The sequence below is a fragment of the Perca fluviatilis genome, chromosome 19, assembly GCF_010015445.1.
Source record: "Perca fluviatilis chromosome 19, GENO_Pfluv_1.0, whole genome shotgun sequence".
Taxonomy (NCBI): domain Eukaryota; kingdom Metazoa; phylum Chordata; class Actinopteri; order Perciformes; family Percidae; genus Perca; species Perca fluviatilis.
The window spans coordinates 19,801,346-19,823,104 of NC_053130.1; the positions used below are offsets into that span (position 1 = coordinate 19,801,346).

General features: G+C 39.2%; 1 protein-coding gene across 3 annotated transcripts in view; it reads right to left on the minus strand.

Annotated features, from left to right (window-relative positions):
- eys (eyes shut homolog) overlaps positions 1 to 21,759 on the minus strand; it is a 182,907-nt gene that overhangs the window by 2,761 nt on the left and 158,387 nt on the right. For all 3 annotated transcript variants that reach the window (XM_039783198.1, XM_039783197.1, XM_039783196.1), the window contains 7 exons: positions 10,588 to 10,760; positions 5,145 to 5,327; positions 4,001 to 4,167; positions 2,853 to 2,997; positions 738 to 912; positions 332 to 504; positions 80 to 241 (listed from right to left, as the gene is read on the minus strand). In XM_039783198.1, the coding sequence (XP_039639132.1) occupies positions 80 to 241; positions 332 to 504; positions 738 to 912; positions 2,853 to 2,997; positions 4,001 to 4,167; positions 5,145 to 5,327; positions 10,588 to 10,760 (1,178 nt within the window). The remainder of the gene's footprint in view (positions 1 to 79; positions 242 to 331; positions 505 to 737; positions 913 to 2,852; positions 2,998 to 4,000; positions 4,168 to 5,144; positions 5,328 to 10,587; positions 10,761 to 21,759) is intronic.

Here is a 21,759-nt window from a genome sequence, read left to right on the forward strand (position 1 = left end):
CTGGTTCTTACATGTAAACATAGTGACATAAATATAATATTTTGTTCATTAATATAAAGCTGGAATTGAATGCCCTCACCAGCTCTGGCACTGAGATGTTGTGCAATGTAGACAAGGATGCCATCCGGTGATAAAGGCTGGAACTGCAGCTGCAAAACAGTCCTATGTCTTGTACTCATAGGTGGGAATGACATCCATGAGGACTGGTTACCGCTGAAGAATGGATCACTGATGGTCACAGCTGAACAGGCAAAACAACATAGCAGTTAAATAACTGAATAGTGAAGATCTTGTCTTATTAATTACCAAAACACATGCTACAGATAGCAACCGTTCTCGCAGTAAAGTCCTGCAGTCCCCAGGGGGCACTGGCAGGTATATCCATTCGGGAGAGGGATGCAGGTGGAGCTGTGGGCGCACAGAGGAGGAGGACTGTGCTCGACATCACACACAGACACGGTCTCAGAACAAAGTGCTCCTTTCCATCCAAATGGGCACTGGCAACTGCAGACGGACACAGTCAGACACTGTAAAAAGCTAGTGAACACTGTCAATTCCTTTCGCTATACTTGCACTGTGTAACTGATTTTCTGTAGGTTACTGGTGTCTCGTCAAGAAACATGGGAATTTACATGTGACATAAAGTTACTGGGTGCATTCAGCTTAGCGTTATTTTTGAGTGGGATCCTTATAGATAATCAGAAAATAAATCCATATTATTGTTTATTTTCACTTACTACACAGATGAGCCAGAGTCCACGCATGTCCCTCCATTTTTGCAGTGAACATGAACACAAGGGGTAACTCCACACTGACCCACGCTGCGCCCAAAGGCCGGATGTCCCGCAGGCTGTCCCAGCACTTGGAACTTTCTGTCTCGTCTTGTACGAAACTGCACATCAAAAATGCACCCTTTGAGAAGAACAAACACAAGACCTTATGTCAGCGGGATATCTTTTATTTCTCTGATAGGGAACCATCAGAGGAAACACAGCAATCTTCCCTTGTATGAAGTTGAATGGTGCGCACACTAAAATGTGATTAATGTGAGCTGAGTTTGCCACTCAAATAAGGCCAATAAAAAGGAAACACCTATTAAAATGCGAGCAGTGTTCGAATTGAATATCTTTGATGGTTGTTTATTTTATCGGGTGACACCACAGGGTTTTATACTGAAATCTGCACGACTTTATTAGATGTTAACTCTTGAATTTGATGGAATAAAATCTCTGCAGTCTCTACACTTCACATCCGTTTTTTCCCCCTCCTTTCATCATGCATCTCCCTCATCATATAGGTTTTTTGCTTTAATTATGCAATTTTATCAAGACAATATTTGCTTTGGCCTGTACCTGCAGAGCACCGGGCCTTCTATAAATATAAGGCCTGAGCACAAACCATGTAGTCATCTGCACATGTAGACTCCGGTCTCTGCTGCATTAGTCATTGGCATAAACAGGATGCAGGGGAAATGTCATGCTCATTCATGAATATGCATGGCATGATGCTGTCTTCTTGGCAGACTCAAGTGATGGTTGCGGTGCTGCAAACATAGACTGTCGAAAAGCGAAGCAGATTCATAGGGAAGATTATAAAATCTGGTTATTTTTGTTTTAGCTGCACTCACTGACTCTTGTAACAGAACCAAGAAACCAGAGGAGCCAAGTCTAGCATTAATAAGTGACAGTAAAATGTGCAGTAAATCTGGTTTCAGAGTAATATTTTCTAAGTTCCCGTGGCAATCTTTAAAAACAAAAAAAATGACTGCGGTTGAAAAGTTAATGACCCTCAAGATCTTCTAGCAAGTCTGATAAAAAATATCTACATCAAAGCAGCATGAAATCAGTTTTTTTAATAGACAAGCTCGATAAACAGAAACTTCTGCGTTTCGTGTTATATGATCAACAGCTCAAATTGAGTAACTGATTTGTTTAGTTTTTCTCCCAGCAGCAGACACACTACCTCCTCTGCCACCTTTCCACAGGGGAGTGTGGATCTGTTGATAACTGGGAGTGAAGTGCATTATCAGTGTGTTCACTGCCAGCCATCATGATTAGGGCTCGAGGAAGGTCACACAGATCTGATTAGACGCTCATGAGTTCTCATTACATCCCGAGCAAAAAGGTTGTGGTACCACCAGGGTCGCCTGACTCAGGTAGTGCTTACCAGTACAGGGGGAGTATGACAGTCTGATACAGCATGGGCAAACTGATGCTTTATCACAGCTGATTTGATTTTGGAAGGTTTATTTGGCAAGCAGAAAAATGAATTATACGATGATAAATAAGCAAATGCACAAAAGCGCTCTGGTCCTTAAGTATATATAAAAAAAACTTGTGTTCACCTCAAATGGATCTGCCATGACATTTTAGAATAACAAGCTTCATTGCTGTAGTGCAAAGACTGCTGAATATGGTTATGATGATATTCATAGCTGTTGTCATCATTACGGTTATGGCAATTTTGCTCCACAGTTCTGCACATTAGCGGGCACAATGAATGCTCTCCAGAATACATTCCTACATGGGGTCACCTGAGAAAAAGCATAAATGATGATGATGACAAAGATTATTTCTATGGCACCCTTGTTCAAGTGACTTGTCAGCAGTGGAATGGATTTGCACACAACGCAAAACTGTACGGGGGTGTGAAGTGATTAAAGGGTGCAGATACAATCAACCTCAAAGCTTTGTTCTGCCCTCATACAGCAGTCCGAGCCTGTAGCTCCCTTTTTCATTACACCCCTTCCCTTCTGCTTACACAGAGACAGAGATCCTTGGAAAAACTCCAAGCCCCAGTGCTCTTTCTCCAGACAGCAGTGTTGGGTAGTAATAAAGCCGTAGCAGTCTTACCCTGAAAGCCATGACGGAACCTGGATCCAAGTGGCAGTAGTTCAGGGGTGTACTCATTATATCCACCTACAAAGAGTTGGTTGAAAACATTGAGGCCTAACAGGGGCCCTGGAGATGATCCTGTTCGGTTACGTTGTCCGTCAACCTGAGAAAGACATAGTGAAATGTCAATACTGAAGCTAGAGTCTTACAGTAGGCGGCAGCGTGGGAACACAGTTTATTTAAAAATCTGCCAAAACGTATGACCCCGGATTGATCGCTGAGTTATTCAGGATGTGTCCACCTATTAGCCACAGTAGCTGCCATACTCCCATGCTTTTGAACACACAGACCTTGCTGACTCGATGCAGATTCTTTAGCCACACTTAGATGATGTAAACATTCTGATTCCTGGTCACTGGATCAAAATTATTTGTTGGTACTAGCAGAAAACCTGATGGTGTTCACAGAAACTATAACACAATTAACCTGCCTACACCAGCACCACCAGGCAGGATAGATCTATACTATGTACACAGTGCAACATATAAAATATATAACATTTGTTCAGTATACAGTCAGGTGACAAATTAAAGAAAAATGGTGAATAAATGAGGGTAAACAGGGGTTGCTAAAGGGTTTGATGAGATGAAATGAGGGAATATCATTGAGAACAGTATAACACAGTAACATCCCCTCTTTCTATACTTCACCAGTGGTCTATTGTTCCTTCTTTACATTGTTTAATCGTAAAATGCCTCTATCTGCACTTTTGCTACTGTTTGAACTATCTGGTTAGATGCTTAACTATATTTTGTTGCACTGGTGCTGTGTGCAATGACAACGTTGGATCTAACCTAAACAAATTAATCCATTTCTACTTGTGACAACTTATCACAGGTCATCGCCTCAGTGTGGACATGGTTTTGAGCAGTTCAACTGAAGAGTACATTTTTTCACAAGAAATAGAAAGATACAAATACAAGTCAGAATTAGTTAGGTACCCCCTTAAATGGTAACATCTATTTTTAAAAGAATAGTGTTTGCAGCATTTAAGCTGTTCTGGTGGCTTTCCTTTCAATTATCCTCCATATGTATATGAGTACAGTATGTATGTACAGTAACCTTTTTTTAATACAAAAATGACACTTTTCTAAACACCAAATCACCTTTAGCCATCCTGTTTGCTTTGACCTTCCAAATGTAACGGTGTGAATGTTGACCTGGGGGTTCAGTTGATCACTGACTATAGCTGCTACACCTGATCCAAGGTTGAATTTATGCACAACTCTGCCATTTCGTAGTCCCAAAACGAGGAAGTCATCACCATCATTGCCTGGAAAACACATAGTTTGTCACAAGCACAGAAGACATATGTAAAAAAACATTCTGCTTACATTATTAACACTACATTTATAACAAACATTTAGAATGAACACTAAATTTGTCTCCTTTAAGATGAGTTTTAGTATTGTTTCATATTTTGCCTCTCTGCTTGTTTAATTCTGTGTAACTTGATCACTGCCATCCAATAATTAAAGATGCCACTTCATCAAACCAATTATCATGCGAATGGTTCGTATTTCATGTTTATATATTGTGCCTTTGAATTTGTACCATTTCAAAGAGTGCTGCTCTCTCTCTGTCCTGACAAGTGTTTCATTATTCATATTCATATTGTTTTGTTTTGCCTCCACCTTGATGCATTGTACTCTCAAGAGGAAACAAGTGCAGAAGATCCACAAGATCTTTTGCTTTTTAAATTTTTTTTATTCTTCTTCGTTTGATGAAATATGCTGGTGACAATGACGGTGGCGGTTACCTGCTACCAAATCTGACCCTACAGAAGGGAGATCCTAATTTAAAGTGATGGCTGCTGACAGCATCACATTGCACCTACACCTCAAAGTCTGTTTAATGCAATTAACACTGATACTTTTGAGATGCTTGGGTTTTTTTATACTAGCAATGCCAACATGCTCCCTTTGAACGTCAAGAGCAATAACAGTTTAACTGGATATCAACTAATTACTGGACTGCAGGAAGACTCATCATTAATGTCTCAAAATCTGCCAAGAAAGAAAATCCTCAGGGAATATTTTTGATTAGGGGATATCAGAGGAGTGAAAATCTATTAGATAGCACTTTACAATACACAGCGGGTTACACCTCTCAAAACACTTCTTTTTAAATCCTTAATGAAGTTTGACAACTGAAATCCAATGAAGGAGACGTCTCCAAGTTGTTTTTCTCTTTTCATTTGACTGTCAGAATGATTTTAAATTGCTGTGCAAGTGTCTAGATTGAGCTCACCTTGTCCTTTATGCCCAGCGAACAGCATCAGGTTGTTTTTCACAGCAGATGAATTATTGGCGAGTGTGAACCTCAGCTTGAACTCGTAGAAGAAACTGAGGCTCGGGATGGAGGAAAATGCCACGAAGGAAGTGTAACCAAACTCATCACTTCCACTGAATCTGGCACGAGTGATAGTGATGGCTGCAAAGCAAACACACGCACAACTCATTTAGTTCATATGTGTGTTAAAATGTGACTAGTGTTGGCTGATTAAGGGCTCTGTGTGTCTGTGCGGTTATGAATTGAACAGATCTGATAATTCATCATCTCCCTCACAAGTTACCAAAAGATGGCACTATTGCTACACATTACATACCAGGGGTTAGTGAGATATTTTTCTTTCTGAATGGTATTAGATGATGACCTGTTTTCAAACACTATCACCTCTTCAGTCCTATTCTATTTTCATTAGTAGCTGTTTAAGAAGGGTTCTGGCAAGCACGCATCGCTTCATACCCAATGTTCACAAGGGTAGTACAATAATCCCAGTGATATTCAATTACAATCTCAAGTTTACTTATTCAGCATGCATGGTTGATTCAATAATGCTCTCTCTTGTATTCCATCCCAGCATACCCATCTACTTGATTTTACACTAGGGGCTCAATGCAAATTTCCCCACGCTCATTCAAAATAAGTTTTTTTACGGTTCTTTTTTATTTTATTTTCTTTACACACAGCAATGAGGATTTAAACACAAAACTGCTCTTCTTCAGTGGAAACACCTTGCATATTCTTCTGCAGCCCCAGGCAATGGCTAAGAGGAGTTCAGAGCTACCCTCTGTGACTGCCCTCAGCTCTGTTTAGCTGCTAAATTATTAATGAAGCTAGAAATGCTTCTGTTATCATCTCTAGTCTGGTAGAGCTGTATTTGCCTATTGTTTCACTGAATGGCCCGAGTGTTACATGTAAAGCTACAGCTTATTTTTAAGATGTGGCGTGTGTGTGTTTGAATTGATCATACACATGATCGTCTTTATGCCCTGTAATAACAATAACAAGCTCAGACCAGATACCAACATGTCAGCCATTACTACAATATTAAATGACCTTGAGTGTGTTTATACGAGGCTATTTGCTCTGTTCATGGATGAATTACCCTTGAGCCGACTGTACAAATGAATTAAGTGTCCGAACTGATCTAAACTGATATTTGCAAATTTTAGAAGACTAGGAATTAATAAAAAAATTGATTATTAAAAATGGGATATGAAACTATTCTGTTAGTCAGTAATTGTTTAATATTGAACACTATTTGATATTTCAGAATTTCTTATTTAAACTGATTTATTTATAAACTTAATTTGAGTGCCTTTGTATTTGTGTCATATTACTTATGTACAAGTGGGGGACATAATATAATGAACCAAACCAAGAAAACACTTTGTGAGGGTTATATTGTTCAAATGTTTGCTTAGACTGTGACAGGAATGTTCTGACAACTTCTAAATCTTAACTTGAAGCCACAGTTTGCAATATTGCTATATTAGGTTTCATTATATTACAAGGGTTTGTTACCCTGTGTTTGTAAATTGGACAAGTATACAGTGGAAGGACAGGGAGTTAAATCAACACCTCTGACCTCTCCACAAACACTGAACATTATATGTTTCACAAAAATAACATTGCAATTGCATTTTTATTCAATTTAGGTCTCAATTTCCCTGTAATTTTTTAAAATAAAACACCATATGTACATCTTATTCAACAGATACTAAAACACTCTAAAGCTCCATATTTTAGAATCTGCAGGCAGGTTTAATCTCATACAGTAACTCTAAGCCTGTGTAAAAGGTTGACTTTACTATCAGAGACCTTTGGGTTAGCTGAAAAAACATTCATTCAAATTCGGTCCATATTCATTATTTTGATGTAGGAGGTGATAGGATTGTTGATGTGTGAATATAATCAACAGAAATCCTTTTTTGGAGTTTTTTTGGTATACCGTATTTGTTCCTATGCATAGTTTCTTTAAGCAAACTCAGCATTGCATAACACTTTGTAATTATGGCTCAGTGCTAAGGTAACTAGTGGTTACAGAACATACTATTAACAAAGAAGCTTATGGACTGCCTCCATGAAATGCATCCATATATGGATTATACACCATACTCTGTCAAATAATATCACATAGCATTTCCACTTTGCTGGGTATTTGTGTAATGTGGTGCAAAGCAACAGGATCGGCAGAAGAAAAACAGAATGACAAGCGGCACTAGATTGTGAAATGCATTCTGACAAAAGCTGCACGTATATGGTGTGCATCTTGGCTGCCACAGAGCAGCTGGGAACAACTGTCCTGAGTTAGAGATACTGTAAACAGTATACTATTATATTCTTTTCAATCTCGGCACAATGCAACGTTAACAGAAACGTCACTAAATCAATACTTAACTGAGGTGCTGATGCGGAAAAAGTGCTGCACAATGCACGGCTGTTAAACCATTGAAAATGGATTGTGTGAAATGTATCTATGAAAATATGATGTACTAAAAAAAGATTGCATTACATAACTGTATGTCTGCACTTGGCTGTTGTTTATTTGTTTATTATAAGACATGGGTTAAACCAAGTATTATTTTTCTTGCTAAACTTTTTCTTGCTTAATGCCCTCAGCCCTCAGGGTAGGCACTTTTCAAATAATTCCATAACAATCTTTTAGCATATTGTAATTCAAATGGTCTCAGAGAAAACTAGACTTCAGCACCTCCTCTTGGCTCTGTTTTCAGGCTTTAGAAAATCTAGCCTGTGACAGGAGACTTTGGCCAATCACAGGTCATTACAGAGAGATACAGTGTTCCTATTGCCGGTTCTTAAAATGCAGAAGTGCGTGCACATGTCCCTTCGATGAAAGTTCTGTTTACCATAGCCAAAGGCTCATGGCTGCAGCTAATTCAAGGCTAAACTATTATATAAGAGACTTAATTGTCATCCATCTATAGTACATAGAGGAACTAAATTAGCAACTGTGTGAACTGTGTGAGCTAATACAGCTAATTCATGTTCACGTGTATGTACCTAACTAAAGCTAAAGGCTTTACTAAGAATACAGAATGGTCATTCTAATAGAATTGTCACTATATAAGGGCATCTGGATGAAAGGAATGATTAGTACTCATAGATGTTACTGTATGAGGCAGTTGCATATTCCCTTGTTCGTCTGATGGAAGGGGCTAGACAGAGAGGAGCGAGGGAGAGCTGCATTAGAAGGTCTCGCTCTACTTCAAATTATTTTTTTTATGCCTACTGCAACTTTAAAGCATCCTTACTTGACTGGAAACATTTTAAAATTAGAATGACAACCACAGTCATTAACATTATAATTTGCAAACAAAGCTAATGTTTAAAACAAACAGGGCCTACCCTATGACTGGATTTGAGAAGCAAGAAGTGGTAATACTGTACTAGTAGTACTGTATAGTTCACATGGTGCATTGCCTTCAGTGTTTTAGTCTCTATTAATTCTAAACATGAATTTTTAACAGGAGGTATGGGCAACTTGTATACAAAGGTAGACCATTAAGAATTCTGAGTGAAGTCATTTTAAATATCTATTCATGTTTCATGAACTCAACTCTTCAGGCATTCCAGCATCAATAGCACTTCCTAGTCTTCCCTTTCCTGTTTGTTCATAGACCAACCTTATCTATTAAAGTGCACATGGGAACCAAGAACTGAAAATCTTCTATTTAGAGAAAATATTTAGCTCTTTCATGTTTCCTGCTGGACAAACAACTTTAGCTTTTTCTCAAATAGAGAAAAAAAGACAACTACTTTGCTATCACTGACAGTAGTTTGCTAAGGGTACCACATGATGAAAAATATAACAAAAAGCCAAGAGAGGCAGGGGACCTTAGGAGTGATCAGATTTGACCCTAATCTTGTCTGATGTTATCAGGATTAAAATTCAAATGTCAGCCATATACTTAGTTTGACACTGGAAGGTTAGATTACTGTGTTTGGGATGTGGGTGCTGAGTCTGTGGCATGGCTGAGCGATTTATATGCCAAGCACCCTGCTGCTCCTACAGTCAGTTTAGTCAAGCAAAACCCTTTGTTTCTGAGAACCACAATCTGTGAAGCCTATCTCTAATGGCATTATTGTTTGCATAGCATGGACAATTAAAACAGTCACTTCTTGGTCATGCTGAATTATAAGCTTTTGGTGACTGCTTTTTTTATTTAATTTTATTACAATTTTGAGTTAACAACTGCTCTGTGTAAATGCTTATGTCCCAATGACAATGATAACATACTGATGTTTAAACAGGTATGTATGTTGTCACCATCTTTGTTCAGTATGTTAGAATGCTAACAATTGTTAATTAGCATTAAACACAAATGGGAGTGTCCATTTTGCATGTATTTGGTCATTAACCACAATATTGGACAAAAATAAACATGTTGAGCGGTTAATGGTGCTAGGGGAAAAGTCTCGGGATCACTAAAGTCAGAGAGACTCATCCTCTGGGGATGTCTGAACAGAATTTCATGGCAATCTATCCAAACGTTCTTGAGATATTTCAGTCTGGACCAGAGTGTTGGACCGACCCAATGACATTAGCGTCCCTAAAATCATGCTGCTAGCGTGCGTAAAAATACAGCATGTTTTTTTTACAGTCAAATACAACAATATTTATTGAAATCCATTCTGTTAATCAGATGTCCCATGGTCCTTCAATGACTGCAGTTTGTAGCTGTGCATTTTAAATGTCTTGCTCAAGGGGAGACTATATATAACACCAGTTTTTGGGTTTCAATACAATAACAGCACGGAGCCCATCACTGATATCTGACTACTGTAAATAATTGCATGACTATTATAAACTGAGGAAGAGTCAAAATGCTAACAGCTCAGAAATTATCATTAGTGTTGGTTAGCCAGTAAAATCACTTTGTATGGCTGTGGAGATGTGTGATATGATATAAAAAGAAAGCATTATTAACATATTGTGTTATAAGGTAGCCTATGATGAACTGGTCAACACACAGGCCGAAGTAACGGCAAGCTATCTTATTAACATTGCTCGTAATGTGAGAACACATCAACACCCTGCTGTACAGTAGTAGCCTGACATTTCAAGAAAAAAAGTTCTTAAGAAAAGTTGCTTTGGGTCACACTGCTGGAATTGCAGTTGTTAGGAAATAAAATATTGTGAACTATAAGAGTTTTTTGGAATATTCAGTAAAGCTGCCATGAGTTTCTTGCTTGAGGAAGATGTTTTTTTTTTGCCTTTTTAGCATAATTTAGTTTCAATGATCCCTTTACTTAACAAGAGGCTCTCATTTGACCAACTGCTCAGGGCTCTCATACACCAACTGTTTGCAGATTAGCCTTTTTAGTAAACCTGCTAAATCTATGTGGCATTCATTTGTGTGGAGCCATTATTTGCAACACTTACGTTCATCACACAGTAGACCTTGTCTTCCATAGGGGCAGAGACATACGGCCTCCAATGGTGACTTTGGGATGCATGTGGCTCCATGACCGCAGGGGTTGCGCTCACAAGCGTTGAACTGGCACAGCCGGCCTGTGTAGAGCGGGGGACACTCACAGAACCAGTCCTCAGCATCACTAAACATGTAGACATAGAGGGAGACATCATTAGGCCAGAGGTGAAAATGGACCATGACATTGCAGCAACACATCCAGATGCATTACAAGCTCACAGTGGCCCACAGAACACAGTGAGATAAGTGATGATAAAACACCCCGTGATTTGTAAGCGATTTGCAAAGATGTTGAGAGTAAATGTGTCCAGCCTGATGAAATACTTGTGATATCTGCTGAAACACAAGCATTTGAGGGAATGTGTAGATACTGTCAGCGAAAAATAAGAATCCTAATCTAGCAGCTACTGCAGACATTTCTTTTGGTAAAGGTAAACACATACACCCTGAAAAATAACAGCAGAAAGCAAATGATAAGTAGTGTGTCAGAAAACGTATAACCAGAAATTTTACACGATTTTCTGTCTTCTTTCCTTGATTCATATACTCTATGTGTGCTTCCTCTCTTGGTAAGAAGATGAGGGTGATCTAGCATGCAAAGTAATATCCAGACAGGGACTTTATGAAATGCACTAAGATGTGCACAACTCTGAAAGGTATAATATCAGATAGAGGAAGCATTGGTGGGATTTGAAATCTATAAATTAATAATGTGTTTTGAGCAGCTGCACTGCGGGAGGTATTTTGCTTCTTGAGAAACTGGCTTCATGAAATGAAATATTTACATTCTGTCACCGGAGTTGAGCATTGTTAGACATGACTGTATTGAAGTACAAAAGGATGTCGTATAATGCAGTAAAAATTTCTAGTGTATGATTATTAACAGGCTGCTAATGTCAATTTCGAGACATTTTAAGGCAGGCTACACCGCTACACACTGTCGCTGCCAATTGTGACCGTTATTTTTATAATAACAGTCACAGATGAAAATTTATGACGTTTTGTTATTTGTATAATCTTTGATAAGCTGCAAGAGGAATAATCAAATATTTAATGGAGCACCTTCTGGTGCAATCTCCATGTTTCAATGCGTTGAGTGTTTAAATGTTGTTGACACACAAATTGCGTGAGTTTTCTTCCAGATGGTCCAGTTTCCTCCCACATTCAGAAAACATGCAGGTTAGGTAAACTGCTGGTAGGTGGGAATATGTTGAGAAAATGAAATTTATGCAATCCAATACTCCAACCTGCACCCTGCACAGGATAAGAATAGATGGATGGATGGATAAACAAATAAGAGTTTCTTCTAATTGCAGCAAACTTCTTCACAGATGATTTCTTATATGCAAAAAAGTAAACCTAAATTACTTTACAAATCAGATACTATAGATACCGTAACATTAGATCATGTTCACACATTTTGAATTAACTGCCATATTTCAAAGGCAAGCTATTCATATTTTTAACATGCATCTCTGTGGACTAATTGGACTCTACAAACTGCTTTTGTGGCTTAGTTGAGGATATATTTATTCCATTTACATATTTGTTTTATACAACATTAGATTATTTGTGTGAAATCTTCCTTAGGTACATAAAGGCTAATATGAGTTGCAGTTGCAAAATGGGATAACAATACAAAATAACCACACAATACAATGCAAACAATATTGGCCTACAAACAATTCACTACCTTTATTAGGCAAACAACAATTCTCTTCAGATGTGTTGAAAGCAGCATACAATTAACAGTGTGGGAAAGAATCAGGTCAAGTTCTGCCTGACATATGTTTGTCTTTGCAAGAGATACAAATATTTTTGTGTCCTCATAGAACAATTTTGATCCTCAAACACAAAAACAAAACCACATGTACTATAAGGGCAGATAAACCATTAAAGATGAATTGTCACATAACTAAAGACAGGCAGGAGATATTTCTGGCTCCAAAAATGTGTAGATCGAAGAGGCAAAGGAGCACAGTTGAAAACACTTGAGTTTTAATTGGCCTAATCAAAAATGTGATGTGTGTGATGACAAAAGGTTATTTTAATTTGGCTGAGGCAATCACTTTGAATATGTAATTGTTTTAATGTTTGCACACTCTCTTAAATATGTTAATCACAAATGCATGAAGTTGGTGCGAGCCATTACATCATTCAAAGTCTGCACCGCTGCAGCACGCGGGCTGGATAATTTATTAAGGAAGACTACATTTTTAATCTAATGAGTACCAGATAAAAGGATGAATAATTGACCGGTTAGCTTATGATATCCCTGTCAGCTTGAACAATAAGCTGTGTGGCCATATGCATTCCTCAGATTTTATTCCTTGTAAGTTATTTACAGAAGACTTCTTTTCAAGTGCTTGTTGGTATGCAAATACACTTCTACAGTAAGGCCTTGATTAGGCTCTGCTGCCATGGCAGTCTTCAGTTCTTGGGATGAAAGCTTTTAGCCCACTTCATTCTTTGTTAAAATAAAATGGACCACTGGGTTTAGCAGATATTATTTATAGATAAGAACTGCTTTGTTACAGAAACACCACTTGCTTTCCAGTATTGTAAACAGCCAACTGGACACCATTATGCTGGAGACACTGTGATTCCTGATGGGTGGGAGGAAAAATCATTTTAAAGACAACTGTTACCTCACTCAATTATTTGTCCCTTGAATTTCAATATGAGCAGAGGGATGAAGTGGAATTTCCACATGGCATTCACCGGACACACTCCGGTTCCTGTTTTAACAGACGGCTGTTCGATATTTCCCTGACCTCTTCCAGGCACTCTTTGGCGGTGAAGAAGGGTGATGTCTGTTAAGTCTCCATAACAGAGTCCTTTGAAACAGGCTGCCATGGAAAAGCATACTTTAGATGATACTTGAATTGAAATCCTTATAGAAAGGAGACACAAAAGCATGAGGGAACTTTTCTCAAGGGATCAGATATTTCTACGGTCCAACTTAGAACACTCTGCACTCTGCAGAAAGCTGTGCCTTTCTGTAACACTGTTAACGTATATTCACGTTTAAACTCTACACTCTTCAAATGTGCCAGTGTTTTTATTCCAGGACAGTTTTTTTACATTTCTAAACTCCTGAAAAGGAAACCTTAGCATACCTTATAGAACACTGTCCTTTAATAAACTGAATTGCCTCCATGTCTCAGAAATAAAGTTGTGCTTCAATTCCTCACTTACCCAGGTTCAGACGAATTAATTGACACAAGATGATAACATGTATTTGTTTCAGACTTAAGTTATAATCAGCTGTCAATTCAACCAGGGTGAGATTTTCTGAATTTTTTTCTGTTAACAAAAAAACTCTCCACTACTTAGACTGCATGCTGAGATGTAGCACTATAATTGGTCTTCTCTCTCACTAACACACCAGCATGGTCATCAAGATAAATGTTCCACCTATTTCTTTGAAACAATTTTTCACATTTTTGTGCAGTGAAATTCTTTGTGTACCTGTTCCGTCTCAATAAAAACAATAAAATCAACAATAAAATCCATAAAAATAGTAATATACAACACAATAGATGTCATAATATATGGTAAACATGTTGATATCGTCAGGGCTGCACTTGAACATATCCTGTGCGGTCTAGAGCGTCCTGTAAGGCGGCCTCTGATTGGTCAGTCCAGCGTGTCACCTTCCTTTGCACCGGGGCTTGCTGCTTTAGCCGTTGTTTATATTTTGGCATGAGGAAAATTACAGCATGGTCAGATTTGCTGAACGGAAGGAGAGACTTTGTTTTGTAGTAGTCCTTGAAGGGTGAGTAACAGTGATCCAGGGTTCTCTCTCCTCTGGTGGGGCATGTGATGTGCTGCCAAAGGACAGGTCTGACTCTTTTCAGGTTAGTACTGTTAAAATCCCCGTCTAAGATGACGGCTGCATCCTGGCGGTTAACGAGAGCCTCATGTAGTTTAGGCAGAGCAGTGTCAGTGTTTGCTTGTGGTGGGATATAAACGGCACTGATGATAACTGAGGTAAACTCCAGAGGAAGGTAAAACGGGCGGCATTTGATTGTCAGGAACTCAAGGTTGGGTGAGCAGGAATGCGTGAGATGATGGACGTTCCTGCTGTCACACCAGTAGTTGTTCACCATGAGACATATTCCACCTCCCCTCGACTTTCTGGACTCTCTCGTTCTGTCCATGTGGTGAACTGAGAGGAGATCTGCTGGTTGAATGGCGTGGTCTGGTACCGTAGGTGTCAGCCATGTCTCAGTGAGGCAGATGATGTTGCCATCCCTCTGGTATTTAATTCTGGCTCTGAGGTCGTCCAGCTTGTTTTCGACTGACTGGACGTTAGCTGGTAGGATGCTTGGCAGTGGTGTGCGGTGTGCCCGGTACCTCAGCCTGTTTCTGATGCCTGCCCGTTTAGCTCTAGGCTATGGGCTGAAATATGTGCCACCAGAAACTGAATTTGAATCATTTATATTTGAATTGCTAAACTTGAATTATTGCATTGAAAAACTGAATTTCAATCATATAATTTGAAATTGTATTGTTTAATTTGAAACACTGCATTAAAATACTGAATCTCCATCCATCTTCGTCCGCTTATCCGGTATCGGGTCGCGGGGGGAGCAGCTCCAAAACTGAATCTGAATAGTATAATTTGAAATTGAATTTATTCGTTTGTAACTGAAGTCCAATAAAATTTGATCCTCACTGAAAATTCAACTCTCTAAATATCTTCACATTCAGTTCTCACAATTCAGATTCAGTTCTCAAAATTCAATTTCAAGTTACTGTGACAGACATCCGGGTAGTTGGAGGATGAAGGAAGAGCAATCGAGCGCAGATCGATAGGTAGAGTTCAGTGGCGCAGATACACAGGACTCCTCTTTGGCCAATCAGCACCTATGTTTTGGAGCGCAGTACCCACCAGGAAACGAGGAAGAAGTGCTTGCCTCGCCTTGACCCAGAGACTCATAGATAATATAATCTACCTGTTCACAATGTTCAAAATTTAATGCCTGGTGTTAGTAGGCCTAAGTTTATTAGTCACATTCTTCCACTTAAGTAAACTTAAAATGAACTATCGCTACTTACCTTAGCCTAGCCTACTGCATGCAAAATAGTGTGACTATCCATATTTGAAAATACATGTTAATTAATTTAAACATTTGAATTGCATTGGTTTACTTTGCACATCAGCAAGCCTGCAATACAATGTGATGTAAGAGCCAGTCCCCTGAGTTTATACAAGATGTTTCCACATTAAAACGCAAATTATAAAAACGTAAATTATTATTTGAGTCTATTTTTAATCAACTAATATCTGATCGTTTGTCTCCTTCCTAAGAGCGTTTATATACATATTAGAGTTAGTTTTGTTTGATTTAAAAGTGAAGCTTTATCATCATGTGCAGTAACAAACAAAACAAAGAGACTAATTAATGTGTTAATACAAAGAATATTTATTATAATCAGTTCACAGATCTGAGTCCAAACAGAAACTTCACCCTTCTGAACTAAGAGGTTCTGCTTCAAAGTGAGGTTCAAACAGACTGAAATGTCCACTCCAGGCTCACCCCTCCACTATTTATTCATTTATTTCTGCATGTAGTTATTTATTTAACGAGACTTAAAGTCATGTTTCGTCGTCCACAGTCCGAGTCCCGCCAGACTCCCTTGAGGAAACCTGTGATTGAAATTTCAGCAGGCTGTGACCGCTCCGCTCCGCTCCGCTCCGCTGAGTCCTGGTTCTAGTTCTCCCGGGCTTCCCTTCCCTCCAGCTGTCCCAGCAGTACGACTACGTGGAAAATCCTGCCAATCACCACTCTGTCTTTGGCCGGTCCCATATGGATCAGCGGGGACCGGCGCAGCAGCGAGGCAAAGCGGTGTTCCTGCCCGGGGAAAAAGACGCTGCCACCGGGCCACTGAACTCTCCACCTCCCGCTGCCGCCGGAGCTCAGATTGCAGGTCCAAGGCGGCACAAATATCATAAAACACATTCTCACCTGTGAACTGTTATCCCTTGCTGTTTTTTTTTTTTCATTTCTTTTGTTCCAACATCCATAAACAGCACAACAGTCTGGCATCTTTAGTGCTAGCGAATCCTGCGCCACTGAACTCTACCTATCGATCTGCGCTCGATTGCTCTTCCTTCATCCTCCAACTACCCGGATGTCTGTCACAGTAACTTGAAATTGAATTTTGAGAACTGAATCTGAATTGTGAGAACTGAATGTGAAGATATTTAGAGAGTTGAATTTTCAGTGAGGATCAAATTTTATTGGACTTCCGTTACAAACGAATAAATTCAATTTCAAATTATACTATTCAGATTCAGTTTTTCAATGCAATGATTAAAATTAAACAATACAATTTCAAATTATGTGATTCAAATTCAGTTTTTCAATGCAATAATTCAAGTTTAGCAATTCAAATTCAAATATAAATGATTCAAATTCAGTTTCTGGTGGCACATATTTCAGCCCATACTAGGCCTTCTCCATGACCTGTCGCTAGCACATCCATTGTTGTTATTGCCGGCTCTCCTCATGATTTCGCTGAGCCAGTTTGGATCAGGAGTGAAATTTTCAGTGAGATGTCATGAGTCCTGTATATTAAAAAGTGTCTTTTTGTCATATGTAGATGACATAGCTCAGGTTAGATTAGTAGATTTTGAAACCCACGTAGCATTTGCAATAAAATAAAATAAGGCAGGCAGTGGCCGCGGGTTCGAATCCGACCTGCAGCCCTTTGCTGCATGTCATTCACCCTCTCTCTCCCCTTTCATGTCTTCAGCTGTGCATAAAAATAAAAAACCAAAAATTTTTTAATGTAATAAATAAAGGCTAGCATGCTGAGCGTATCTTTAAAAATATGAAACGTGTTGCGCTGTGTCATTGTTGGACAAAACTGTGGGAGAAGAAAAGCATAACACACCGATCAAACATGAAGAGAAAACAAACAATAGTCTGAAAGTAAATACAGATATTAAGTGAAAAGTGGTGTGCACACTGAAGACTGAAGTCTTTTGCTGCATGAATAGAATAACAATGTTTTTTTCTAGACTGCTATAGAGATGACTAACACCTCACTGTAGAGAATAGATTCCTTTAACTGGAGATCACAATAGTATCTACAAAAACCTCCTGCAGATGACACACACACGCACACACGCACACACGCACACACACACACACACACACACACACACACACACACACACAAAATTATTTTGCGCCTTATGTCTAATTTTCTTAATTATATTGCGGACTGCTGTGAAAAGACCTAAATCTATAGTCAGTCCTACAACTTTCAGGCTTCTCCACCCTGTCTGTGGCACTCAGCCCCAAGCCTATTGGTTTCTAGTGAAGAAGTACATCTTCAAAAAGGGGTAATAAATATATAATTTTACTATTAAAAATGCCTCCAAAATGTCCTTAAACAGCTGGGCACTGTAGTTCTTAGCAAGTGTGGCTCAACAGGAGTGCATTTGTCAGAGGAGTATTTTCAGCTGCAGTCGGTTACACATTTGTTGCTGCAGGGACTATTTACGGACAGTGCATATCAGATTGACTCAAAATAATGGTAATGAAGGAACCGAGAGCAACGATGAGCCCTACTTTATTGTGAAGATTATCTGGATTAAAACAAGAACATGTGTTACAGTTGTTGGAGCAGAACTCTGCATCCCAACAGCATCACAGGTTGGTATTCTGGTAACCAGCTTTATAAGATTTGACTGAATAGGCTTCTAGAATAGCACATCTGATTGTTTATTTGAAGTTGTGAATGGGAGGTGTATACTGTAGACTGTTTGGTTTAGAGTGCTTCGCGTCAGGGTCCTGCATCACTGTGTCTGGGTTCTAATTCGAAATAATGACCTTCTCGCTTGATATTATCCCTTACGTAGATGGGATGATAATTATTTCAAGCAGACCCTTGTCCTCTATAATGTTAATCGGCCTGCAAGCTTTAGCCACCCATTTAGCTATTGCTGTTGAAAGTTTGTTGCTTGTAGAGTCGTCGAGGCTTCTCTGTTGAAAACTATCCAGTATGACCTGCCTTTGGCAGGAGGGTTCTCTGCATCACCAATATGCTTGGCCAGCAAGTGGTATTTGAGGCCCTTTTTACACGATGACGCTCGCGGGTGAAAACGAAAAAATATTTTATTGGATGTGCCTTTCGTTTATACGGCGACGGCGTTTTTGGGGCTTAAAAACGTAAAAAAGTGAAACCATCCTCCAGAGTGGAAATCTTAAAAACGCTCCACCGTCGCGTTACCGTCTAAAGGGTAAAAACGCAAAAGTCTGAAGACAGAGGTGTGGAGAGAGACGAGAAAAAGGCGTCCAGGTAGTCTGTTGTTACAGAGTAGGCTACAGAAATTATAGGCTTCTGTTATCTAAAATAATTTCAATGTAATGGCTCAATATTTAAATGATTTCGACAATGTGGATAAGGTTGTTATAGTTCGATGATGATATGTATAGCTAGGCTATTCATTTGAGCCAGAGTAGGCGACAACCATTGACATATATATAATGGACCAACAGAGCCCGTTGCTCTGGACGGAGACCAGTGAAGGCTATTAGAAGCACTTTTCCGGTGATGGCCAGCTTTACTGCGCAGCCTCCAACTGAGAGAGACAGCGTAAATGTGACGTGAGCAACGTGTCTGAAAGTTGTAAGTCTTCTGGTAGCTGTGCCAAGAGAAATCTCAATCATTCCCAATCTTACAGAGACGGAGAGCGTAGGTATATGTAAGGAGATAACATAAGCACAGGCTAATTATTGCTAACTAACATGCTAGTTAACATTAGTAATTAAACCTAAACAGCTAATGTAAGTCGAAACTGCCTGCGAGCTTCTCCTGTACTATACGGTAATTCCTCTACTGTTCGACAGTAAGTCACGTGGTTATGACACAATCGTTAGCCTATTTTTACAAAAACGTCTGCTACGGAGCCATAACGTGAGATACAAGGTAATGGAGCCTTTTATACGTTGTAGTGTTTCTTTAGAACTAAACAATGGACAAATCGAGTCTTTAAACGCTTCGGATGTAAAGTTATTCTCAGTCAAGTGACGTAAAAAAAAAATGGCGTTCAGCGGAATGCTAACAGGAAGTATTTACCCCTTGCGACAACGCGATGATGAGAGAGAGAGAGAGGCGGGAGCGGCGCAAGCGGCTGTGGGCAGAGGAGGGTCTGCTTCAGCCTCCCTCGCCCTCTCGCTCTCAAGCAGTGGCTGAAGGGCCGCGAGGCTCAGGGTATTGGTAGTGCTCCCGTGGGTGCTGTGCTGTGGCTTATCACGGTCAACTGTGCCGGTCATCATCAGACAAACATGCAACTCCACCTCCTCATCTTTCCTGACAAGCTTTTGTTGTTCGCTTCGACATGTTTTGGTTTCGCGCTACTAAGGAGAGAAGTAGAAGGAAGGTTCTACGCAGGCGCGCTGACTTGGTGGTGTTGTGTGGCAGTGCCACCTAGCCGCCTGGCGTGCATATGCACATCGAATTTCACACACTTTCGCGTCACCATATGCACGCAGATTGCCCCCCCAAAACTCTCGTCTAAACGCGGAATAAAAAGTGAGAACGCAACGCCACTTTTGCGTTTTCTCTTCAGATCGTTTCCGTCTAAACATAGCCTGAGACTCGATGTACTCTGATGGTAACTTAATTCACATCGACAGTACATACAACTAAATTAAGACTTGTCAAGAGAACCATCTGGAAGGGCTTTGAAACTGAACTTGCCTTCCAAAAGACCCTTTTGTTTATCCATTTTTGCTCAAGGAGGTTTATTTCTGCTAGCCATCCACAGCATTACTGCTGCATCGCTTTCTGATTTCCCAAACTATGGAGCGACCCAAGGACCAAATCACAAAACCCGAATGTGTTAATTGGCCTTAAAAACATTAGTGGCGTTAAAAGGAATTTGTGTTAATTTAATGTAATCATCAGTAGACATTCAGTATAGCCACATATATCGGCAGAAACTTATTGACAATGAGAAACATATATACAGTACATATGAGTAGCCTCATACTGAAAATAATCCTGATTATTTTTAGTTCACATTATTTCTTTTCAGTACTGTCAAGGCAGTGCAACATATTCATGGACACACATTTTCTTTCCGAAGACATCAGAATAATAAGACATCAGACATTCACTGGCCTATTCTGTTGTACTGTAGTTAGTTGTAGTTTGGAGTCAGATATCTGGTCTAAAAGAAAAAATCAAAATCAAAAGCAGAGCATTTCCTGTTCCTGTATGTTTTCACATTGAGTCATGTGAGATTTGTCCCCAAGTCATTTTAATACTTACAGTATATAATCATTATCAGCAACTTTTAGGAAGTCAAGGTTACACAGAAACTCTTTTTTTAAACAAGAACATCTCTACATGTCTAAAAATAATTGTATGGTTGTTTTAAATGCAATCGTCCTCCAAAATTTAAAGACAAAAGCAATAAATCCTGTAATGAGCAAGTTTTCTCTAGAAATATTCTTGAGGGACTGGAATCGCACAAGATGGTAAGCTATTTTTGTTTCTCATGTTGAATTAAAATAATTGTTTCTTGGACCTTGAGTTATTTTTTCAGGTTATTTGAAACAAGTATAGCTGGAACTCATACATTTGGTTTCACTTTTTACTACTTACACTGGACTACTACACACACAAACACACACACGCGCACACATACATACATACATAGCAAGAGGTATATTATTATTATTATTATTATTATTATTATTATTATTATTGTTCGTATTCGTGTGTATAGTTGTGTATTGTTGTGTGTGTGTGTATATATATATATATATATATATATATATATATATATATATATATATATATATAGAGAGAGAGAGCGTGAGAGAGAGCATATATCCATCCTATACTCAAGTGTTTCTTAACCTTTTTACTATTTACTATTATTTGATATTTATTCTATATTTCTCATATCTGTTTTATGGTTGTTGTTTTTTTTTTATCTTAAAATTGTTTTTATTATTACTGCCTTGTATTTATCAGATGAACGGCACCCTCCCTCCATGCCGCCAGTGCCCGGTGCTCCCGGGTTAATGTGCACTAGTGGCTTGGAGGGAGGGAGGGCGGGTGCCATTCATCTGTAGGCTGCCGCTGCAGTA